The sequence below is a fragment of the Mobula birostris genome, chromosome 2, assembly GCF_030028105.1.
Source record: "Mobula birostris isolate sMobBir1 chromosome 2, sMobBir1.hap1, whole genome shotgun sequence".
Classification (NCBI taxonomy): domain Eukaryota; kingdom Metazoa; phylum Chordata; class Chondrichthyes; order Myliobatiformes; family Myliobatidae; genus Mobula; species Mobula birostris.
Window position 1 is genome coordinate 212,611,773 of NC_092371.1, and position 22,989 is coordinate 212,634,761.

Genomic DNA, 22,989 nt, shown 5'->3' on the forward strand with positions numbered 1-22,989 from the left:
TTTAAGAAATTCTTAGATAGGCACATGGATAACAGAAAATTGGAGGGCTATGTTGGAGGCAAGGGTTAGATAGATCTTAGAGTAGGCTAAAATGTCAGCACAAAATCGTGGCTGAAGGACCTGTACTGGGCTGTAGTGTTCTATGTTCTGATTCCAATGATGAATGAAACAGTTGGACTTATCTGACAGTGTATTACGTTCCAATTTCTGTCAACAGCAAGAAGTCATTTTGAATCTTATACACAATTAAATATCTTGTGAACAACGACATTTACAAAGAGCGATGAGACAAGTTGACAATCAAAGTCTGTGAATGGTCAGATTTAATTTGTTTCCCAGATGTGTCAGTGGATGAAGAATCTCACAAGGTTATCACCAGTTAGGGATTAGGACAGGGTTTTACTTCACCTAAGTGTAGGCCTTGAAAGAACATGGTTATAATGGAATGAATTTTTTGGTTCTCATTCAAGGCAGTGCTGGGATAGAAACTGACAATGTGGCCCACTTCAGGACTGAACCACACCAGGACGGCAAAGATCTATTATTGTAAATCCATCTGATATACGCATACCTTTCAGAGAACAAAGTGTCACACAACTATCCTACATCTCCTGCATGACATTCTCAAATGAAACGGCCTACCAGGCCTCTCAGTTGAGGAAAAGTAGGGATGGACAACAATCACTAAATCTCCAGAGATGCCCACTTCTCATGAAACAATGAGTTAAAAAAAAGTAGTTGTTGTACCTCCAACACTGACATCATCTTCCCCATTGCAGAAGGAAGAGATCAACATCCACTTTTGATTTAAGGAAAATATGTATGACAAGATAAGTAGACAAAATTCCCTTCCTTCCATTTCTCTTTCACTGTAACCTAAAACAGCCTTGACAACCAATGTTTGTTGATGTTCCTGATACCTAATAATTGGGTAATCAGAATGGAGATACCACCTAGTCATAAGGATCAGAGATCCAGATTCAGTTCCAAATTTGTGCAAAATTAATTTATCTGCAATTTGCCTCAAAATTGGGGTAAGAAGCAAAAAATAAATTACCTAGAGTACTCCTTTTTGATTAAAGTATTATTTGGACGAAGTTAAAAATATTTAAGCTCAAGCAACTCCCTCTGCAATCAAATATCTACACGCTCACTCAGGTTACATACACAAGGAAAATGGTTGAAGATCAGCAATCTAGAACCCTACAAGAAGTTCGGGTAGGACTCATGGAAGGCCATCACAATAGCGAAAAGACAGCTCCGTGTGAAGTTAGAGACACAACAGGATGCACAACAGCAGTGGCAGGGATTACATACCTTTACTTCCAATAAGGCAAAATCTAACAGCAGAATCAACTGTGATGCTTCACTTCCCAGTAAGAGCTTCCTCAATGACTACCACCTGGTAGCACTCATATCTACTCAGATGAACTGCTTTGAGAGGTTAGTCATGGCTAGAATTAACTCCTGCCTGAGGAGGGACACAGACTTGCTGCAACTTTCCTACTGCCACAACAATTCTACAGCAGGTGCCATTTCAGTGGCTCCCCATTCGGCCTTGGACTACCCGAACAAAAACAATACCTGTGTCAGGCTGCTGTTTATGGATGATAACTCAGCACTCAACGTCATCATCCTGTCTGTGGTGAGCAACAAGCTTCAAATCCTGGGCCTCCATACCTCACTGTGCCACTGGATTCCTGACTTCCTCATCGGGCGACCACAGATTCGGAGGTAATAACATCTCTCCCTCGCTGACAATCAACACAGCAGTACCTCAAGGATGTGTGCTTAGCCCACTATACCCCCTGTCCACTCACGACTGGGTAGCTAAACACAGCTCAAACGCTATTTATAAATACTGTTGTTGGCAGTATCTCAGATGGCGACAAGGTGGTATACTGGAGTCAGTCTTGAGTGGCATCACAACTTTGTATTCAACGACAGCAAGATCAAGGAATTAATTGTGGACTTCAGAAAGGGCACGTCTTCATTGAGGGGCCAGTGGTGAAAAGGGTGAGCATCTTCAAGTGACTGGGTATCAAAACCTCAGAGTTACCCCAGAGGCTGTACTTGACTAGGAGTCTGAGGAAATCTGGTATGTCACCTAAGATGTTATCAAATTTCTACAGATGTACTGTGGAGAGCATTCTAACTAGTTTCATTGTCGCCTAGCTGTTCCACCCTGATAAAAACTCCCAGAATGTTTCAATCAGTTTGGTGTGGCCTTCTTCCTAATGATTCGGATTACTATGTTCTCTCCGCGTACTGTCTACAGGCACAGGATTGAAAGGGGATAGAGGGTTGCAGACCCAGCCATCTCAATCATGGGCTCAACCCTCCCCACCATCGAGGAGACCTTCAAAAGGCATAGTTTTAAGAAGACAGCATCCATCATTAAGGACCCTCTCTGTCTGGGATATGCCCTCTTCTCATTCCCATCTCCATTAGGGAGAAGGTATAGGAGTCTGAAGTCCCACACTCAGTGCTTTAGGAACAGCTTCTTCCCCTCTGCCATCAGAATACTGAATGACCCACATGGGTACACTACCTCACTATTCCTCTTTTCCACAATATATTTATTTCACTGTAACTTAGTGATTTTTTAACATCTTGCACAGCACTCCTGTCACAAATCAACAAATTGCACAGCATATGTCAGTAATAATATACCTGACTCTGATTGTGAGAATCTGTGGAATCATAACAAAGCCACACAGTATGAAGTGATTGAAGATGACAAAATATGCACAAAATAATGATCTCTACTTCTGCAATTAATTTTAAAAATCCTGGTTGTATTGGCAATTGACTTGGCAATAGGAATAGCCATTGAGTTCAGTTTCAGTCTCCCATTATCTGCAATGGGCTGGCATGTAGTGATATTAAAATATTAGCTAAAATTAAGTTAGCATTCATTTCAAGAGGACTAGAATATAAAAGCAGGGATGTAATGTTGAGACTTTGTAAAGCACTGGTGAGGCCTCACTTGCAATATTTTGAGAAGCTTTGTGCCCCTTGTCTTAGAAAGGATGTGCTGAAGCTGGAGAGAGTTCAAAGGAGGTTCACGAAAATGATCCCAGGATTGAATGGCTTGTCATGTGAAGAGTGTTTGATGGCTTTGGGCCTGTATTCACCAGAAATGAGGGATGACCTCATTGAAACCTATCGAGTAGTGAAAGGCCTTGATAGAGTGGATGTGGAGAGGATGATTCATATGGTGGGAGAGTCTACGGCCAGAGGACAAAGCATCAGAACAGAGGGGCCTCCTTTTAGAATGGAGATGAGGAGGAATTTATTTAGCCAGAGACTAGTGAATCTGTGGAATTTGTTGACTCAGGCAGCTGTGGAGGCCAAGCCTTTATGTATATTTAAGGCAGATGTTGATAGATTCTTGATTGGTCAGGGCATGAAGAGATACAGGCAGAAGGCAGGAGATTGGTGCTGAGAGGAAAATTGGATCAGCCATGATGAAATGGTGGAGCATATTCAATGGGCCAAATGGCCTAATTTTGCACCTATCTTATGGTTTTAACAACTTAATTTGATTGAGAATGGTGACAAAGAACTAAGTAAAAAGATAGAATTATGGATTTCAGCAATTCCTAAGGATTCAAATTTCTTTTAAATACTGCTCCAGAAATAAAAAGGATTCTTCAAAGCTGTGAGCCTGAATTTAAATCTCATGCTGTCACTCATTTTTAATTTCACTGGATAATATCCAAATCTTACATAGATATGAACAGATGCTTTCTTCTATATCATGAGGAACAGGGAAGTAAACAAGATTAGAAAAAGGAATTGTGCTAGTTCAACTATGAGTCAATCCACACACAGATGCATTGTCGCAGCTGAAGCAGCAGGAACCCACCGTTACACTTCAAGCAGGTGCCTGAAGAAGCAGGTCCTTGTTCAAAATAGTCGCTTCATTTCAAAGCAATTATTTGCAAAACAAGTTAAGGTGCTTCTGAGACCTGCTGGGGAATAAAAATCAGTCTTTCCTTGCATTTTGTTGGAAAAATATAATGTATGCTCAACACACTCCCACTGAGGCAAGAAGAGCAACTTCTCTAAAAAGTAGGCAGTATATAGACACAACGTTCTCTTTAAGGTCTGTGTGTGCATAAAGGAATTTAAACTGCGCACACAAGGTGTCACCCTCTAACTCGTTGGTATGTTAGGTATATTTCACGATCGTACACAATCACATATCCTTTTCCAGTTTCTGATGCAATCTTATTTCTTTTAAACAATGAACAACAGACTGGACATGCTAGTCTATTATCCTTAGAATAGCTTCAAGTTTATTTCCACTCAAAACTTCAGTATGCACTTGTTGTTGTCACTGGGCAAAGAATTGCACAGCACAAGATTTTTGCGCACACTGGTCATTACAATTAGAGGGAACATTGCATGGACACTATATTATCTTCTGTCCAATTAGAAGACCATACCAAACTGGACTAAACATTCTAAGAGTTTTTGTCAGGATGGGAGCAGCCACATTGACAGATATATTGTAAGCAGACTTGAGGGACAAAAAGAGTATGCAGAAAATTCTGAGAAATTAGTGTTTTTATTATGATATTAAGAAAAATGAGTTTTGTAAAATGAAAATAATGATGAAAAAAACAAAAAACCTTCAGCAGATCTTAGTTTTGATTGCTCACCATCTACAATTTCCCCTTCCTCTTCAATCGCAGCACCTTCTTCTATTTCTTCTTCTTCTACCTCTTCTTCTTCTTCTCCTTGGTACTCTATGAGGAGGAGAAATCATTAGAAACTGTAGACAAGATTCATACATATTCTTGGTACCAACTTCCTGATCAGATAGATGCTCAGCAAAATTATCAGTTATCTAGAGTCATAAATCACTAGCAGTTGTCAAGGGTCTGAACATCACCAGATAGATGTGTTGGAAAATCCAGGAGCATTTTGAAATATACTTGAATGTTTTCTTCTCTATTAGTCCAACCTTGCTACGGGTCTTAGAAAATTTGGCAGGGAACTTAAACTTCCTGCAATTACTAACACTCAAACTCAATGCCTGCTATGAAAATAAACTAGCCTTGTAAATCTCCTTTAACCTTCCACACTCTCATCTCACAGCTATGCCTTCTATCTAGTAACTTTATTTACTCCTACAGGCGGCTCCTCATCCTCTGACACTCCAGGGGAAACAATCCAAGTGCATTTGACCTTTTCGTATAGCTAATACCCTCTAATCCAGATGACTTTCCACTGCATCTTCTCCAAAGCCTCCAAATCCTTCCTGTAGTGAAGTGGCCAGAATTGCACAGAGTATTCCAAGTGTGGCCAAACTATACAGCTGCAAGTCCCCTTCCTGAGCCTGATCCATTGGCCTTCTTTACTTGTGCAGCCACTCTTATACACCATTGCATCTAATAGTCCTGGTATTGAACATGTATTTTCTTTTAAAAATTCACTCCAAAAGTTGAGCAGAAAAATGGCAGATGGAGTTTAATTCACACTTGTCTAGATTAAACTCCATCTGCTGTATCTCCATCCAAATTTCCAATCAGCATGTTTTCTGCTATATCCTTTGACAACCTTCCACAGTACTCATAGCTCCACCAAGTTTGCAAATATTACTAATCAGCCCAATAATTTCATCCAAATCATTTAAATATATCACAAAAAACAGAGGTCCCAACATTGATCCCTGCAGAATACCACTGGTTTCTGGTCCAGTCAGAAGAACGTCCTTCCACTACTACATGTCTTCAAAGTTACTGTAAATAGATCTCCTTTGCTTTAATCTTTTGCATCAGCCTACCATCAAAGACCTCGCCAAAAGCTTTATGAAAGTTCACGTACACACCACCCACTCCCCAACTTCTCCAATGAAAATCAATAATTTTCAATTCCTCAAAAAAGCTCAGTCAAGTTTGTTCGTTACCATGAGGAATTCTGCAGATGCTGGAAATTCAAGCACACAGCTATCTGGACTATTCCTCTTCTCACCCTGTCTCTTGCAAAAATGCCATCCCCTTCTCGCAATTCCTCCGTCTCCGCCGCATCTGCTCTCAAGATGAGGCTTTTCATTCTAGGATGAGGAAGATGTCTTCCTTTTTTAAAGAAAGGGGTTTCCCTTCCTCCACCATCAACTCTGCTCTCAAACGCATCTCCCCCACTTCACGCACATCTGCTCTCACCCCATCCTCCCATCACCCCACTAGGAATAGGGTTCCCCTTGTCCTTACCTACCACCCCACCAGCCTCCGGGTTCAACATATTATTCTCTGTAATTTCCACCACTTCCAACGGGATCCCACCACTAAGCACATCTTCCCCTCCCCCCCTCTGCTTTCCGCAGGGATCGCTCCCTACGTGACTCCCTTGTCCATTCGTCCCTCCCATCCCTCCCCACCGATCTCCTTCCTGGCACTTATCCTTGTAAGCGGAACAAGTGCTACACATGCCCTTACACTTCCTCCCTCACCACCATTCAGGGCCCCAGACAGTCCTTCCAGGTGAGGCGACGCTTCACCTGTGAGTCGGCTGGGGTGATATACTGCGTCTGGTGCTCCCGATGTGGCCTTCTATACATTGGTGAAACCCGACGCAGACTGGGAGATCGTTTCGCTGAACACCTATGCTCTGTCCGCCAAAGAAAGCAGGATCTCCCAGTGGCCACACATTTTAGTTCCACGTCCCATTCCCATTCTGATATGTCTATCCATGGCCTCCTCTACTGTAAAGTTGAAGCCACACTTAGATTGGAGGAACAACACCTCATATGCCATCTGGGTAGCCTCCAACCTGATGGCATGAACATTGACTTCTCTAACTTCCGCTAATGTCCCACCTCCCCCTCGTACCCCATCCGTTATTTATTTATATACACACATTCTTTCTCTCTCTCTCCTTTTTCTCCCTCTGTCCCTCTCACTATACCCCTTGCCCATCCTCTGGGTTCCCCCCCCTTGTCTTTCTCCCTGGGCCCCCTGTCCCATGATCCTCTCGTATCCCTTTTGCCAATCAACTGTCCACCTCTTGGCTCCATCCCTCCCCCTCCTGTCTTCGCCTGTCATTTTGGATCTCCCCCTCCAACTTTCAAATCCCTTACTAACTCTTCCTTCAGTTAGTCCTGACAAAGGGTCTTGGCCTGAAACGTCGACTGCACCTCTTCCTAGAGATGTTGCCTGGCCTGCTGCGTGCACCAGCAACTTTGATGTGTGTTGCTTGAATTTCCAGCATCTGTAGAATTCCTTGTGTTTGTATTAAGGACTGGACAACTTGGTTGACATGGACAAGTTAGATGCAAGGGTCTGTTTCTGTGCTGTGTAACTCTATGCCTCTAACCTCCTTAAATATTCAATCCAACTTGTACACCGGGGCAACATCTTGATTGCGGTTTAAATTCCAAAAGTGCAATGGTGCGCATGGCCGAGGGACAAGTGTTTTTAAATTTTTATATTTTTGAGATCAAGACGCAGGAGCTCTCCTGTGGGCAGCATAAACCCATGAGCTCCCCAACAGTCTGTACCACCACACCACCTCTACCATCCTACGCTCCTCAGACATTAATCTGTTGACTAGTTCAGGGCATCAGCTAATTCATCAGCTGTCCAGGAAGAAAACCCACTCCCACCACCTGCAAGAACCAACTATAGATGAGTGATAAACACCAACAGAAATTGTAATACTATTAATGTGAAATTATATTACACTTTCAGATTCACAGCTGATTAACATGTATTTTTGTTTTCTGAAATATATCCTTTAGTTCTTACTGAAAGGACAAATCATGACTAGACTTGGAATCTTGACCATCGCAGCAACAACCTGGCTCTCAACGTCAGTAAGACCAAAGAGATGATTGTGGGCTTCAGGAAGGGTAAGACGAAGGAACACATACCAATCCTCATAGGGGGATCAGAAGTGGAGAGAGTGAGCAGCTTCAAGTTCCTGGGTGTCAAGATCTCTGAGGATCTAACCTGGTCCCAACATATCGATGCAGTTATAAAGAAGGCAAAACAGCAGCTAAAATTCATTAAGAGTTTGAGGAGTTTTGGTCTGTCACCTAAAGCACTCGAAAACCTCTATATATGTACTGTGGAGAGCATTCTGACAGGCTGCATCACTGTCTGGTATGGGGGGGACCGAAATGTGGTACAGAAATCTGTAAAATTAGTTCCATCTTGGGTACTAGCCTCCATAGTATCCACGACATCTTCAAGGAGCGGTGTTTCAGAAATGTGGCGTCCGTTATTAACGATGCCTGACACCCTGGACATGCCCTCTTCTCATTGCTACCATCAGAGAGAATTAAAATTCCACTAATCCCATCATGTTTAAGTTCATTGCCATAGGCATACATACAAAGAGCATCAATGCCATGAAAATCATCTTTTTTTGTAGCTGCAGCACAATACATCATAAACAGGACAAATACAAATTAACATAAATATAAATTAATGTAAATTACATGAAAAATAAACTTATTGACATGAGTGCAAGATCAGATAAATCTCCAGGGTCAGACAACATACATTTATCCAAGGGTACTTAAAGAGGTTTGTGATTATATATACCAATCCCTAACACATATTTTTCAAAAGTCAGTGAAGACTGGTGAAATCTCTAAGGACTGGCTAATGTTGTCCCGGTATATAAGAAAGGTAACAACTAATCCTGGTAACTATAAGCAAGCTTAACGTGTATCATAGGTAAGATAATGGAAACATTAATAAAGGATGAGATGATAAAGCAGCTGATAAGAACAGGCATGTTAGCTGAAAGCCAGCATAGGTTCAGAAAGACAAAATTATGTTTTAGTAATATGCTGAAGTTCTATGAAGAGGCAACTAAAATTTATGATAGCAATAGAGTAGTTGATATCATTTACTTGGTCTTTCAGAAGGCTTTTGACAAGGTATCCCATAAGAGGTTAATAATCAAATTACAAGAGGTAGGCATTCAGGTAAGGTGTGCGAATGGGTGCAGAATTGGCTCAAAAACAGCAAACAATGAGTTGTGATGAGAGGATCATTTTCACACCTAGATGATGTTAAAAGTGGGGTTCTGCAGGGATGAGTTTTGAGGCCACTGCTGCTTCTAATTTGTATTAATGATTTGGATAAGCACATAATAAATAAACTAGTAAAGTTTGCTGATGACACAAAATTAAGGGGACGGGCTGATAACATTCGGGCAGCAGAATCAATACAGGTAGATCTAAACAAAATCCAGATGTGGGCAGATGAAATTTAATGTAAGTGAATGTAAAATATTACACATAGGAAGTAGAAATACTAGATATAAATATACAATGGGGAGTTTTGAGTTAGAAAGTGTATTGTGTGAGAAGGATTTGGGCATCCTGGTAGACTCATCACTATCAACATCTAGACAATGCACAGAAGCAATCAGGAAGACTAAGAGAATGTTGGGCTATATAATGCGCTCAGTGGAGTTCAAATCTGGAGGCATTCTCCTTAAGCTTAATGTGCTTGTGAGGGAAACCTTAAGTACTGTACAATTTTGGTCTCCATATTGTGTGAGGGATGTGAAGGCGTGGAGAGAGTTCAAAGAAGGGCAACCAGACTCATTCCTGGCCTTCCTGTTGCTCCATCTGTGATATTCTTTGCACTGGCTGTTAAACCCTTGTTGCTTGCCAAACAAACTGTAGCTATGAAGAAAGATTGAAAGAATTAAATCTTTTCAGCCTAAGTAGATATAGAATGAGAGGAGACATGATAGAAGTGTTCAAAATCATTAAAGGTATAAGTAAGGAGGGTGCCAGCAACTAGGACACGGGGCCACAGATGGAGACTAGTTAAAGGGAGATTTCAGACTAACATCAGGAAGCATTTCTTTACACATCGACTCGTGGACACATGGAACACACTACCTAGTTGTGTAGTTGAGAGTAGTACCGTAGAGACTCTGAAATCTAAACTCAATAGTTATTTCAACACACCATGTGAATAGGAATTTGGCAAGCTTTGTTGGGCTGAATTGCCTGTTCTTGTCAAAAACTTTCTAATGTTCTCGAGAAAAAAGATATAGTCTAATGTGGTGTTAGGGGTTTGCAGTCTGGTTCTAGAACCCACGTACCTTATTCTCTCTAGCACACACTTGAGCTACCGACTGCCTGCTGATTCTGCTACCTCTCACCTTCCTTTGGGACAGCTTACAGTAATTACCTGCACATCTTTGGAAATGGTGGAAAACGCTCATGGTTTCCAGGAGAATATGCAAAGTCCACCCAGACTGCAAGGGAAGATAAGGATCAAATCTGGTTGCTGGAACCATGGAGTGACAGCAGTAAGGACTGTGCTACTGTGCTGCCCTGATAGAAAGCAACCTCTCACTGAGTATTCAGTGATGGTTCTCCAGTCTATAATCTAATTGTGCTGCTCAGATGTGCCCTGCAGATTGTCTCTACCTACAGGTGGTAACAGAGAAACAAAAACACATATGTGTTTGTGCTGTCAAACATTTTTTCTTCCTGTTGCTCCATCTGTGATATCCTTTCCACTGGCTGCTAAACCCTTGCTGCTTGCCAGACAAACTGTAGCTGTTGACTTCTGTAATAATACTGACCTTTCCTGCTCCCCACCCCCCAACCCCCACCATCCCACAAAGAAACTGGAGTAAAATAGACAAGTTAATCATTAATAACTTCACAAATAAGATTCAACTTGTAAACTTGTTCACTCACTTTTCATCAAGATTCATTACCGTATAGATTACGAATATTTTCAGAGCAGTAATAAACGGCTTGTTCATGTTATCTAATCATTTGATACCACTATTTTTCCCCCCAGAGTAACACACAGAAAATGCTGGATGAACTCAGCAGGTCAGGCAGCATCTCTGGAAAGGAATAACCAATCGACGTTTCAAAATCAAAGTAAATTTATTATTAAAGTACATATATGTCACCATATACTACCCCGAGATTCATTTTCCTGCAGGCATACTCTGCAAATCTATTGAAGAGTAACAATACAGGATCAATGAAAGATCAAACAGAATGCAGAAGACAACAATCTGTGCAAATGCAAATATAAATAAATGGCAATAAATAATGAGAACATGAAATAACAAGATAAAGAGCCCTTAAAGTGAGACCATTGGTTATGGGAAGATCTCATTGTCGGTCAAGTGAGTGAAGTTATCCCCTTTGTTCAAGACCCTGATGGTTGAAGGGTAACTGTTCTTGAACTCGGCAATGCGAGTCCTGAGGCACCTGTACCTTCTACCTGATGGCAGCAGCAAGAAAAGAGCATGGCCCAGGTGGTGGAGATCTCTCATGATGGATGCTAATTTCCTATGACAGTGTTTCATGTAGATGTGCTCGGTGGTTGGGAGGGTTTTACCTGTGATGTGCTGGGCCAAATCCACTATCTGCTGTAGGATTTTCCATTCAAAGTTTCCATACCAGACCATGATGCAGCCGGTAAATACACCCTCCACTACACACCTATAGACGTTTGTAAAGTTTTAGATGTCATGTTGAATCTGCAAAGTGAAGACTCCTAAGGAAGTGGAGATGCTACCAAGCTTTCTTCACAATTGCACTTATGTGTTGGGTTCAGGACAGGTCCTCTGAATTAGTAACATCCAGGAATTTAAAGTTGCTAACCCTCTCTACCTCTGTTCCTCCAATGAGGATAGGCTCATGGACCTCTGGTTTCTCTCTCCTGAAGTCTACAATCTGTTCCTTGGTCTTGCTGACATTGAGTGATAGTTGTTGTTATGACACCGCTCAGCCAAATTTTCAATCTTCCTCCTGTATGCTGATTTATCACCACCCTTGATACGGCCCACGACAGTGGTGTCATCAGCAAACTCGAACATGGTGTTGGAGCTGTACTTAGCCACACAGTCATAGGTGTAAAGGGAGTAGAGCAGGGGGCGAAGCACACAGCCTTGTGGTGCACTTGTGCTGGTGGAGATCATGGAGGAGATGTTGCTAATCTGAACTTTCTGGGACCTACAAGTGAGGATCCAGTTGCTCAACGAGGTATTGAGGTCAAGCTGTTGGAGCTTATTGATTAGTTTTGAAGCTCAACGCCTTGGGTCTTAGATGTTGCTTGACATGCTACAGCATCTTATATAAGTTACACTGGTTTTCCAACATGTGCAGAATCTCTTGTGCTTCCACTCCATCCCCCAAAAGTAGAACTTCACGGTGGTCAAACATTTTAATGCTGATTCCCATTCTGACATGTCAGTCTATGGCCTCCTCTTGTGCCCCAATGAGGCCACACTCAGGGTGGAGGAGCAACACCTTATATTCCTTCAGGGTAGCCTCCAACCTGATGGCATGAATATCAACTTCTCCCTCCGGTAAATAAAAAAAATCTCTCTCCCTCCCCTCTTCTTCTATTCCCCACACTGACCTCTTATCTTTTCTCACCTGCCCATCACCTCCCTCTGGGTCCTTTTCTCCTATGGTCCACTCTCCCCTCCTATCAAGTTCCTTCCTCTCCTGCCCTTTATCTTTCCTATGCACCTGGCTTCACCTATCTCCTTCTGACTATCCTCCTTCCCCTTCCCCCAACTTTTTATTCTGGAATCTTCCTCCTTCCTATCCAGTCCTGAAGAAAGCTTTTGGCCCAAAAAGTCAGCTGTTTGTTCCTTTCCATGAATGTTGCCTGATCTACAGAGATCCTCCAGGATTTTGTGTGTATCTCTTGTGTTTACTTTTTTCCCCACTCTACATTTTCAGTAAAAATATTCAAAAGAAATATCCTTTAAAGAGCAAAATACCAGGATACTAAATCAAAGGAAATAAAAAAAGAAAATTCTGGAATGACTCAGCAGGTCAGGCAGTATCCATGGAAAGGGGAAGAGAGTTAATCTTTCACGTCGAAGACCCTTTGTTAGTCTTTCCAGAGTTTGCTGTTTTTGTTTCAGATTTCCAGCGCCTGCATGGTTTGATTTCCACTAAGTCCAATATTGTTTCCTTAATACCTGTTTGGAAATTTATCCTTTGCAATATCTGTTCCGCCCTTCCAAAGTTGACCACAAAATGATCCATGTTTTCATATCCAGGTTCTGTTCTCTCCATCTGGGCAGCTTTTGATGTATCGATAATCCTAAGAGAGTCAGTACATTAACATTATTCCAGATAGGTTGGCACATGCAGAAAGGAATGAATATTAATCCACATTCTGTAGATTCCTTTACACACACACACACACACACACATCTCTCATTAAATGGAGTTGAGGTTAATAAATTTCCACCTTGCAATATTATTAAGCAAAGCTTGAGATAATGTTTGCAATTGAATTTTTTTTACAAACCTAGAGCAATTTTCAGCTGTGGTATGGTTACCATTTAATTGTTTACATTAATACATAGCCAGTTTGATTCTGACTGAGTTGGCATTAGGACAAATAAGCTGTCCTCTTTTACCTTAGTTTTTAATGTACAATCTCAATGTTGTGTTATAATACAAATAGCCTTTAGTTGTTTTAAACCCAGTCACAGTAACAGCCAGTTCTAACAAGAGAATCTTACCCCAGTGTAAAGCTGATTAGTATTTAATTATATGTAATTATACATTATACAGTCTGCTGAAGGTATTTTCTATTGTTAGGTAATACTGTTGATCAAATGTTTGCAGAGTCAACATTCTGATAGGGTGGCCATAGGCAGTGTGATGAGTCTAATGTCCTGGCTGTGCAATTGCACCTGAACTTCACAGTACCTTTCAATAGACCCCCTTCTTTTCAAGTATTCACCTCATTTTCAAATATAGAACTAGCAGTTAACACCTTATCAGACTGGGGAAGATAACTAATTTAAGGTTCTTTATTTCTGTGCAATACCTTATTTCCTTTGCCTATGCCATTTTTCATTGTAGGATAATGGCAATTATGTCAGAAAGTCATCAGTTTTAGTTTAACATCCTAAAAGAGGCAAGATTTTTTCATCCATATGTACATTTATGACTCGTTCATTATGTGCCACATTGTATGACATGGGCGTTCATGGTCTTTCCATGACCATGATTGTTCTTGGCAACTTTTTTCTACAGAAGTGGTTTTCCATTGTCTTCTTTTGGGCAGTGTCTCTACAAGATGGGCGACCCCAGCTATTATCAATACTCTTCCTGGAGTCAGTGGTCACATAACCAGGACCATATGCACCAGCTGCCCATATGACCATCTGCCACCTGCTTCCACGGCTTCATGTGACCTTGACTGAAGGGCTAAGCAGGTGCCACAGCTTGCCTGAGGGTGGCCTACCTGCAGGTTAGCAGAGGGAAGGAGCGGTTTACACCTCCTTTAGTAGAAACTCATCTCCAACCCCGCCACCCAAACATTGACGGTACTTAACATAAATGGAGCTTATTCTATCAAGGCAGAGTCAGCAGGGATTGCACAGGAAGTTAAATTTTATCACTATTTTAAACAAGTGCATATTATGGATGTATACTGCACAACATATGATTATCAAGACAGTGACTGTGCCTCTTCTGGCCCCACATCCCTGCAAATGCTTCAAAAATTTGTGAGTGATGTTAAAAAATTATAGTAGTACCAGCAAAGTTTACTTAAATGAAAAATGTACTTCAGTTTATTAGTAAGAATGTTCAGACATAACCACTGTTATCCTACAGTCAGAAACCATATTAAATAGCAAAAGAAATTAGAACACGGGAATAATTCTGTGTCTGCATCACTGAGGAGCCATGCCTGTTTCCACATTGTAAAATGTTATTGATGTGCTGAGACATCAGCAACTTATTTCTTCACCCTCACTTGGAAGAGAAAGCAGCCAAGATTTATGAGGTAAATACTGACAGACAGAGCACTGCATGTGTGTCAGCTGCAGACTGGCAGAAGGAGAATAACGCCTAGGTAACACCAGCAAGCGTGCAGGTTTCAGCAGAAGCCTGAGGTTGGGTTAAAGTCTGGCAAAGTTACAGAAGTGGAAATACACACTCATAACTCTCCCTAAAGATTAGATTGGTTTACGTAAATATTAGCAAAGAATTATTACAGCAGAAACAAAGGTGTTTTGAAACCATTCTTCAGAAGCTGACTTACTTTTTGATCAGTTGTTTTGTATTCTGTGAAGAGAAGAAATGCACTAAAATGAATTGCACTGCAAATTACTGTAAAAACAACTCACAATAATATTGTATATCCACAGCAGGGAAACATATTGGCCAAGTGATAGACCAACCTGCAGGAACACTGCCATCTGTGGTTCCTCCATAGATTGCAAGGCCGTTTCTACCAGCTTGCTGGCTCCTTCCAGGTGATCTCCATACTGCCTCATCAACGATCTGACATACTGCACTTTCTCCTCCTGTTCGCGGGTTATAGATTGAAGCATTTCCTTTTTCCTCTCTTCTAGAATAGCATACAGAGCATCAAATTTTTCACAAAGGAGTTGTTTTTGTCTTCTGCTGTTGTCCTGTGAAAGGTATGAAAATCTGTTTGTGGCATGCATGGGATAGACCAGTAGAGTCAAACACTTGTGTTTTACGATGGACAGAAAATCAAAAGCTGCACCACTGATACCCAATTTCCTGATGCTTACAATGCATTCCCTTCCCAAGCATGACGACCAACCCATCCAGAAATGATACTATATTGGAAGCTCTTAAAGGCAGCTTTTTTTGTTCTGTTCAGTGCACATAGAGGGAGGTTCATTTCTCAAACGTCTATTGATCTGCCATCAATAGAAGCAATAATCTAACTCTTCAATAGTAAATAGATAGTACACTATACAGAGGAGCATGTGAAGGTCAGGGTAACTCAGGCTGGTAGTTGGTCTGCTCCAAACCGGCTTACAAATGGTACATTGCCAATAGTGACTTTAAAAGCACGTCCTTAGTGGTAAAGGTCCTTGGACAAGAGGTTGAGAGGGAAACTACGCAGATCCTACTAACGCAGGGACATTTCTCAGGGAATGTCCAGTTTCCAGTGCTGGCAGGGCCCTAAACCAATGGTGGTATCTGCTTCCATGTCACCTTTGCCTTACAGGTGTATATCCCATGAAGTCCTGAAGAAGGGTCTCTGCGTGAAACGTCAACTGTTTGTCCCTCAGAATCAGGTTCATTATCACCGCCAGGTGTCGTGAAATGTGTTAACTTAGCAGCAGCAGTTCAATGCAATACATAATATAGAAGAGAAAAAATAAAATAATAATAATAAATAAATAAATAAATAAATAAATCTGGCTGACCTGCTGAGTTCCTTCAGCATTTTGTGTGTTATTCTGTCTTTAAAGTGTTTTATTTGACAATATTAAAATAAAAGATGCAGCTTTTGACTTGTTCAAAACTCGGTTTTTCAATTTGAATATGGGTGTGGGTATGTGGAAGCGCACACGGAGCAAACCCCACAGTCAGAGGGAGGAAGATGCAAAGTCGACACAGACAGCACCTGAAGTGAGGATTGAACCTGGGCCTCTGGTGTTGTTGGGCAGTAGCTCGACAGCTGAACAACTTAATTTGGCCACAAGAGCGTGACTCAGGCTTTCAAGACAAGGAAGCAAGTGTGCTAATCTCTGAAGTTACAGATGACCTCAACAAAAGTACAATACAGAATAACCACTCGCATTTTTGGTAGCTAACTATGATTTTATGTGACATGAGTTCATATGGTAAATTGGGAAATTACATGAAAAGGGATTACAATTGAAAATTGTTAAAAATATTAATACAAAGACTATATCAAAGCTATATCTGATGCAGTGTTTTGATCTGAAACATTGACAATTCAAAGCCAAAGTTGAGTTTATCATTTGCAAAAATATATGCACAGGTGCAATGAAAAACTTGCTGGCAGAGAAATTGCATTCCTCTCCAAAGCACATTTTAGATTTATTCTAATTGTGTTATAATAATTTATTGAAATTAATTCAAATTCCACGACCTTGGCCAAAAATTGTCAAAACAATAACATCTTTGCGGCTGCTAACCAATGACCTAGCTGGGAGGTTCAACATGAATATCTAACAAGGTCAAGATTTTGTTTCCTTATGATGTTCCAACTTTCTCCTCTTTGGCCCTCACAGAAAAATTGGACAAAGAGCTTGGGGAGTTTTTGTTTTATTATCATCCCTTCATAATGCTTCTCATCTTCAAAAGTAGAAAGTGCCTTAACATCATTTGCCACTCTAACCCTTCTTCTATGACAGGTACTTCTTGATATTAAGGATCAACTGCTCGTGCAAGGCAGATTACCATGGCTTATGCACCGACTATTCTAGATTTACCTGGAACACTTTCTTCAAACACACTTCAATTAATCATTTTCAGCAAAAATAAATTTGCAATCAGGAACCCATTCAACCTGCAACGAGTGGTGCCTTTCAATCATTACCTACACCGTCAGCTCATCATCTATCATGTTGAACAATGACTTCTGTGTTCAATGCCAGGCATGGCAGGGAAATTTATCACAAGCTTACAATGTAATTTGTTCGTATTTCAGAAGCGCGTACACTTCAGAAGACTTTATTGCTGTAAGGTGTTTTGGACATCCTGCTGCAAAAGAACTATAAAAGAAACAACTTTCACCATTCCACCCCCAATAATAATAACAGACTCTGGGGTTTGGCATATCTTCAAACACTGGCTGAAGATTATAAAATTCAAACACAACATGAAGAAACCATATTAAGTACTGATCATGATCAACATGCCAGAACCTTTTTAGAGAAATCTATTTTTTTTAATTCATGAGCTTATGTTAGAATAACTTTGTCACAGCAAATTGATGTATGTGGTTGACTTGTTTACATTAGGGTATTAATTAATCTATAGCAGCCACATTCTGTGAATACAACATTGCAAATATTGCATAAAACATCAATTCCAAAAAAGGGAGACCAGAAGCATTATTCATATTAAAATGTGTTTTTAAGATGTGGCCAACTTGGCCGAGGGAAGTAACATTTTCAATCTACTGATGAAACTAAAACAGACTGCAAGCATAGATGTTGTGAGAATGCAAACAGACTTCAAGGGGATGTGTACAAGCTGAGAATGAGGACAACAGCATAGCAGATGGAGTACTGTGTGGGAAAAGTCTACACTAGAAACCCTGAGACTTGTTTATATGACAAGAGTCTGGGAAATAATGATGTCCAAAAGGATCTGCATGTTGTTGTGCTCAAGCCACTGTAAACAAATATGGTTAGAAGGAGATTAAGAAGGTAAATAGTATGCCTGCCTTCAATGCAATCGAACTTACATGGAGTAGCAGAGACAAGACACTCTAATTGCATAGAGCCTTTGTGAGACCATACCTGGAACACAGTGATCAGTTTTGGCCTCCTCGTCCAACAAACATGTACACTAGCTATAGAGTGATTGTGCTGAAAACTCATCGGACTGGTTCTTGGGATGGTAAATGAAGAGAAATTGGATAGATTGCAGAAGGATGGGAAGAAACCTCATTTAAACAAACAGAATTCTTAGTTTCTAATTAGGGTTGTTTGCATTAGTGAAGAACCAGGGGCTGTGGTCTCAAACTTCTACGGATGTGTGGAGGAAAGTACATCACACATACCTGGTTGCATTGCAGCCTGGTATGGAAGTACCAATGTCCTTGAATGGAAAATCCAACAAAAAGTAGTGAATGTCCCAGTACAGCACGGGTAAAGCCCTCCCCACCGGTGAGCACATCTACACAGAGTACTGTACTGTCACAGGAAAGCAGCATCCATCATCATGGACCCCCACCACCCAGGTCATGCTCTCTTCTCGCTGCTGTCATCAGGAAGAAGGTACAGGAGCATCAGGACTCACACCATCAGTTTCAGGAACAGTTATTACCCCTCAGACAACAGGCTCCTGAACCAGAAGGGATAACTTCATTCAACTTCACTTGCCCATCGCTGAACTGTTCCCACAACCTATTGAATCACTTTCAAGGACTCTTCATCTCATGTTCTCGATATTTAGTGCTTATTTATTTATTATTATTTCTTTCTTGTTGTATTTGAACAGTTAGTTGTCATTTTCACACTGGTTGTATGCCCTCTTGGTGCAGTCTTTCATTGATTCTATGATGGTTATTTGATTTATTGAGTATGGATGCAAGAAAATGAATCTCAGGGTTGTATATGGTCAGATATACTGTATGTACTTTGATAATAAATTTACTTTGAACTTTAATTCATAGTGTCACAGATAAATGCAGAAGTAGGTAGTGTTTTGAATTTGAACATTATAAGACCATAAGATGTAGGAGTAGAAGTAGGCCATTCAGCCCATCGAGTCTGCTCCACCATTCAATCATGGGCTGATCCATTGTTTACATTATTGTTTACAAATGCAAAGGGAAAAATACATTTCCAATATTTGAATATTGGTAGCTACACATTAACAGCAGAACACAAAGTGAGAAGTCAGAACTAGGAATTCAATTCCCTGTCCTTACAAGATTAGTAGTGATTAGTAATTACTGCCTGTTGCACCACTGGCACTTAGGGCAGCAATGAAAGTCCTCCATCTCTTTCCATCCTTGGCCATCTTCTCTATTGTACCGCAAGCGTGGTTCATGGTCGTCATTTCTGCTTCTGCGCTACATAGTCAAGTAGTCTTTGTCCTCCGCCCTTCAGGGGTCCAATGAAGTGCTGTCTTGATGATCGAGTTGGTCTCTCTTCACATCATGTGCCCAATCCGTCTCCAACATTTCCTCATGATGATTGTGGCCATGTCCTCTTGGATGGCACTGAATGAGAAGGGTGTGGCTGGAGATATTCCTTGGCCAGAAAATATAGAGGAACCTAGTGTGGAATAACGACAGCTTGGCAAGACCAGCATTCTGACCGATAAAGAGTGTGGACAGAATGCACCTCTGGTACAGCTTCACTCTGGTGTGGATGCTGTACTTGGTTGATCTCCATATGTTGCTCATTGATCTGAAGATGTTTCTAACTTTGAGTCTGCACTGGATGTCGTCCTTGTTCCCTCATCCTGCTGAATGATGGTGCCCAGGTAAGTGAATCTGCTGGTGCTGGGTAAGTAGACGCCTAATGGGAGGAGGAGACCCTACACTGAGAGTCATGGTCTCAGTTGTTCCCTGGCTGACTCTGAGTCCAACCTGTCCACCAAAGGTACAGAGATGTTGAGTTTTCTCTTACAGGTAAGTGATAGGAATGCGAGGTTATCCGTAAAGTCAAGGTCTTCCAAAGTATGGAATAGAGTCCACCTAATGCCTTTCTGCTTACCTTTCATTGTTTGCCTCATAACCCAATTAAATAATATCGCCAGCATCACACAGCCTTGCCTGACTCTTGTCTTGACTTCAAAGCTCAAATTGCAGTCCCCAACTGTGCAGGTGAAATTAGCACAGAAACTCTGGATAAGCTGGACAATTTTGGAAAGGATCCCACATGGTCTGAGAATTCGCCAGAGACTCTCCCTGTAGATGCTATCAAAAGCCTTTGCAAAGTCCACAAAATTTATATACAGTTGTCTCTGCCACTCTGTGCATTGTCCTATGATGTTACACAGGCTGAAGATCTGATCGACACAGCCTCTGTTTTCTCTTGAATCCAGTTTGCTCTTTCCTCAAGCACACACTGACAGCATCTATAATCCATTGGGCAATGACTCTGGTGAGAATCTTGCTGGGCACAGACAGAAGTGTGATGCCACACCAGCTGTCGCAATCACTTAGTGCTCCTTTCTTGGGGATCGTCACAATAACTCCCTTTGTCTAGTTCTTGGGTACTTGCCAAATCCGCGGTACCCAGAGGAATAATAAGTATTTCCTCTATAGTACGAATATCCACATTTTTTTGTTCATGTCAATGATTTTTATGCAAGCCAAATACAATCTTGTACAATTCCAATGGGACTATAAAAGTGGTATGAGAAGTCAAATTGCTTTGGCCTTTTGATCTATAGATTGGATCACTCACCTTCCTGTAAGATGATGACACGTGTAGTCTCAGCAGCCTCCCGGGAAACAACCAAAGGTGCTACTTTCTTTGTTAAGTTTGTTTTTTTTTCATGTAAGACTATGCTGGCCTCCAATAACTATGAGTACAGCAGGCTTACCGCATCAGTGAGCTGCTCGTAGCTCAGAGTAGCCGGCTGGGGTGTCATAGGGGCCAGTTGGCAGTTCAAAGAAGCAGAGGCCAGCTGTCAAGCTGCAGGAGGAGAGCCAGACCACTGGGCCATGGGAGAGGCCATACTGAGTTCAGTTTGGCTGACCCGGGCACAGGCCGTGCTGCTGCCTGCCACTCACAGGCTCTGGAGTTGGTGCACGAAGCCGGCGTGCAGTGAAACAGCGAGTGACTGGCTTGGACCTTTCCTTGCTGCAGGCCTGCTTCCCTTGTTCGGTGGCGAGACAGGAGGCGAGGCAGTAGTATTGGCTCTGTTGTAGCAAGGACTAGGCAAACTGCGGGCTTGCCCGCTGCTGCAGTGAGGGGAGGAGGTAATGCTTCAGGTGGTGTAGCTTGGTGTCCATGCTCAGTTCGGGGTGGCCTCTCCCCTTGGTGCTGCCCTCCAGTGCAGGACCGGTGGAATTACAGGCTGGACTGTCACACAAGGTCTTGGACTAAAAATGTGTTTTCTTGCGTGATTATGTTCTTTACTTTTCTCTCTCTCATTATTTTGAATGCATGTGTACATTTTGCACCTTGGCCCCGAGGCATGCTGTCTCGATCGGTTATATCTATGTATGGTTTGAATGATAATTAAACTTGATTTAATTTGAATTATATTAAATAATGTAGTTTTGGGAATCTTGGCTTGGTAAAACTCATTTCATACGCAAATGGATTTGAACAAAGTATAAAGTAAAAAGCAAATTAATTATATATATGTCACCATATACAACCCTCGTTAACTGACGTTAAGGCATCGGTCTAGTGATCTGAAGGTCACTAGTTCGAGCCTCAGCTGAGGCAGCGTGTTGTGTCCTTGAGCAAGGCACTTAACCACACATTGCTCTGAGACGACACTGGTGCCAAGCTGTATCAGCCCTAGTGCCCTTCCCTTGGACAACATTGGTAGCGTGGAGAGGGGAGACTTGCAGCATGGGCAACTGCTGGTCTTCCATACAACCTCGCCCAGGCCTGCGCCCTGGAAACCTTCCAAGGCGCAAATCCATGGTCTCAAGAGACTAACGGATGCCTATTTATATACAACCCTGAATTTCATTTCCTGGCATACCCAGTAAATCCAAGAAACACAATGGAATCACTGAAAGACCACACCCAGCAAAGTGCAAAAGACACCAAGCCATGCACACACAAAAGAAAGAAATTAAATAAATAATATCAAGGACATGAGGTGAAGAGCTCTTGAAAGTGAGTCCATAGGTGTGGGTACAGTTCAGTGATGGGGCGAGTGAAGTTATTCCCACTGGTTCATGAGCCTGATGGTTGAAGAGAGCAGTAAATATTCCAGAACCTGGTAGTGTGGGTGCTGAAACCCCTGTACCTTCTTCCTGATGGCAGTAGCAAGAAGAGAGCATGGTCTGGGTGGTGGGGGTTCCTGATGATGGATGCCGCTTTCCTGAGACAGCGTTCCATGTAGATGTGCACAGTGGTGTACTTCAAGATGTAAAGTTAATTTTGTTGAAGATATCTCTGCCACTGATATCATACAGCAAAATAAAACCTCATAGTCGATAAATAACTTAGTCCTTATTTGTTCTCAATTCCAACAATGCTAATGGTTTTCGGGTACTATCATGACAGGTGGCAAGTTCCACCTCTGAGTTCATGTTCCACATTGAGATAATTGAGTAAATCTTCCGGGCAAGATGTGATTGTACAATGGAGCAACTTGCATCACTAAGTTCTTGTTTTCTGCACAATGACTTGCTTGTCATCTGATTGTACAGGCCTTCTCCTGGCAGCATAGTTTTCACTTATGTTTTGCTTGCTTTGCGTTCAAAGTTTTTCCCAAGGTCTGATTCCGAGGAAGCATAGTTAGTCCAGTACCATCTGAATTTGTGCTTCTGACAACAAATCCAGTACCATCTGAATTTGTGATAATACTAATAATAAATAAATAAG

General features: G+C 41.6%; 1 protein-coding gene across 1 annotated transcript in view; it reads right to left on the minus strand.

The window, feature by feature from the left end:
- The window catches only part of trim54 (tripartite motif containing 54), a 62,563-nt gene that overhangs the window by 3,473 nt on the left and 36,101 nt on the right, over window positions 1–22,989 (minus strand). Inside the window, exons 5-8 of the mRNA XM_072251413.1 lie at window positions 15,178–15,411; window positions 15,039–15,061; window positions 12,952–13,076; window positions 4,671–4,757 (exon numbers count right to left, since the gene is read on the minus strand). Coding sequence (XP_072107514.1) covers window positions 4,671–4,757; window positions 12,952–13,076; window positions 15,039–15,061; window positions 15,178–15,411 — 469 coding nt within the window. The remainder of the gene's footprint in view (window positions 1–4,670; window positions 4,758–12,951; window positions 13,077–15,038; window positions 15,062–15,177; window positions 15,412–22,989) is intronic.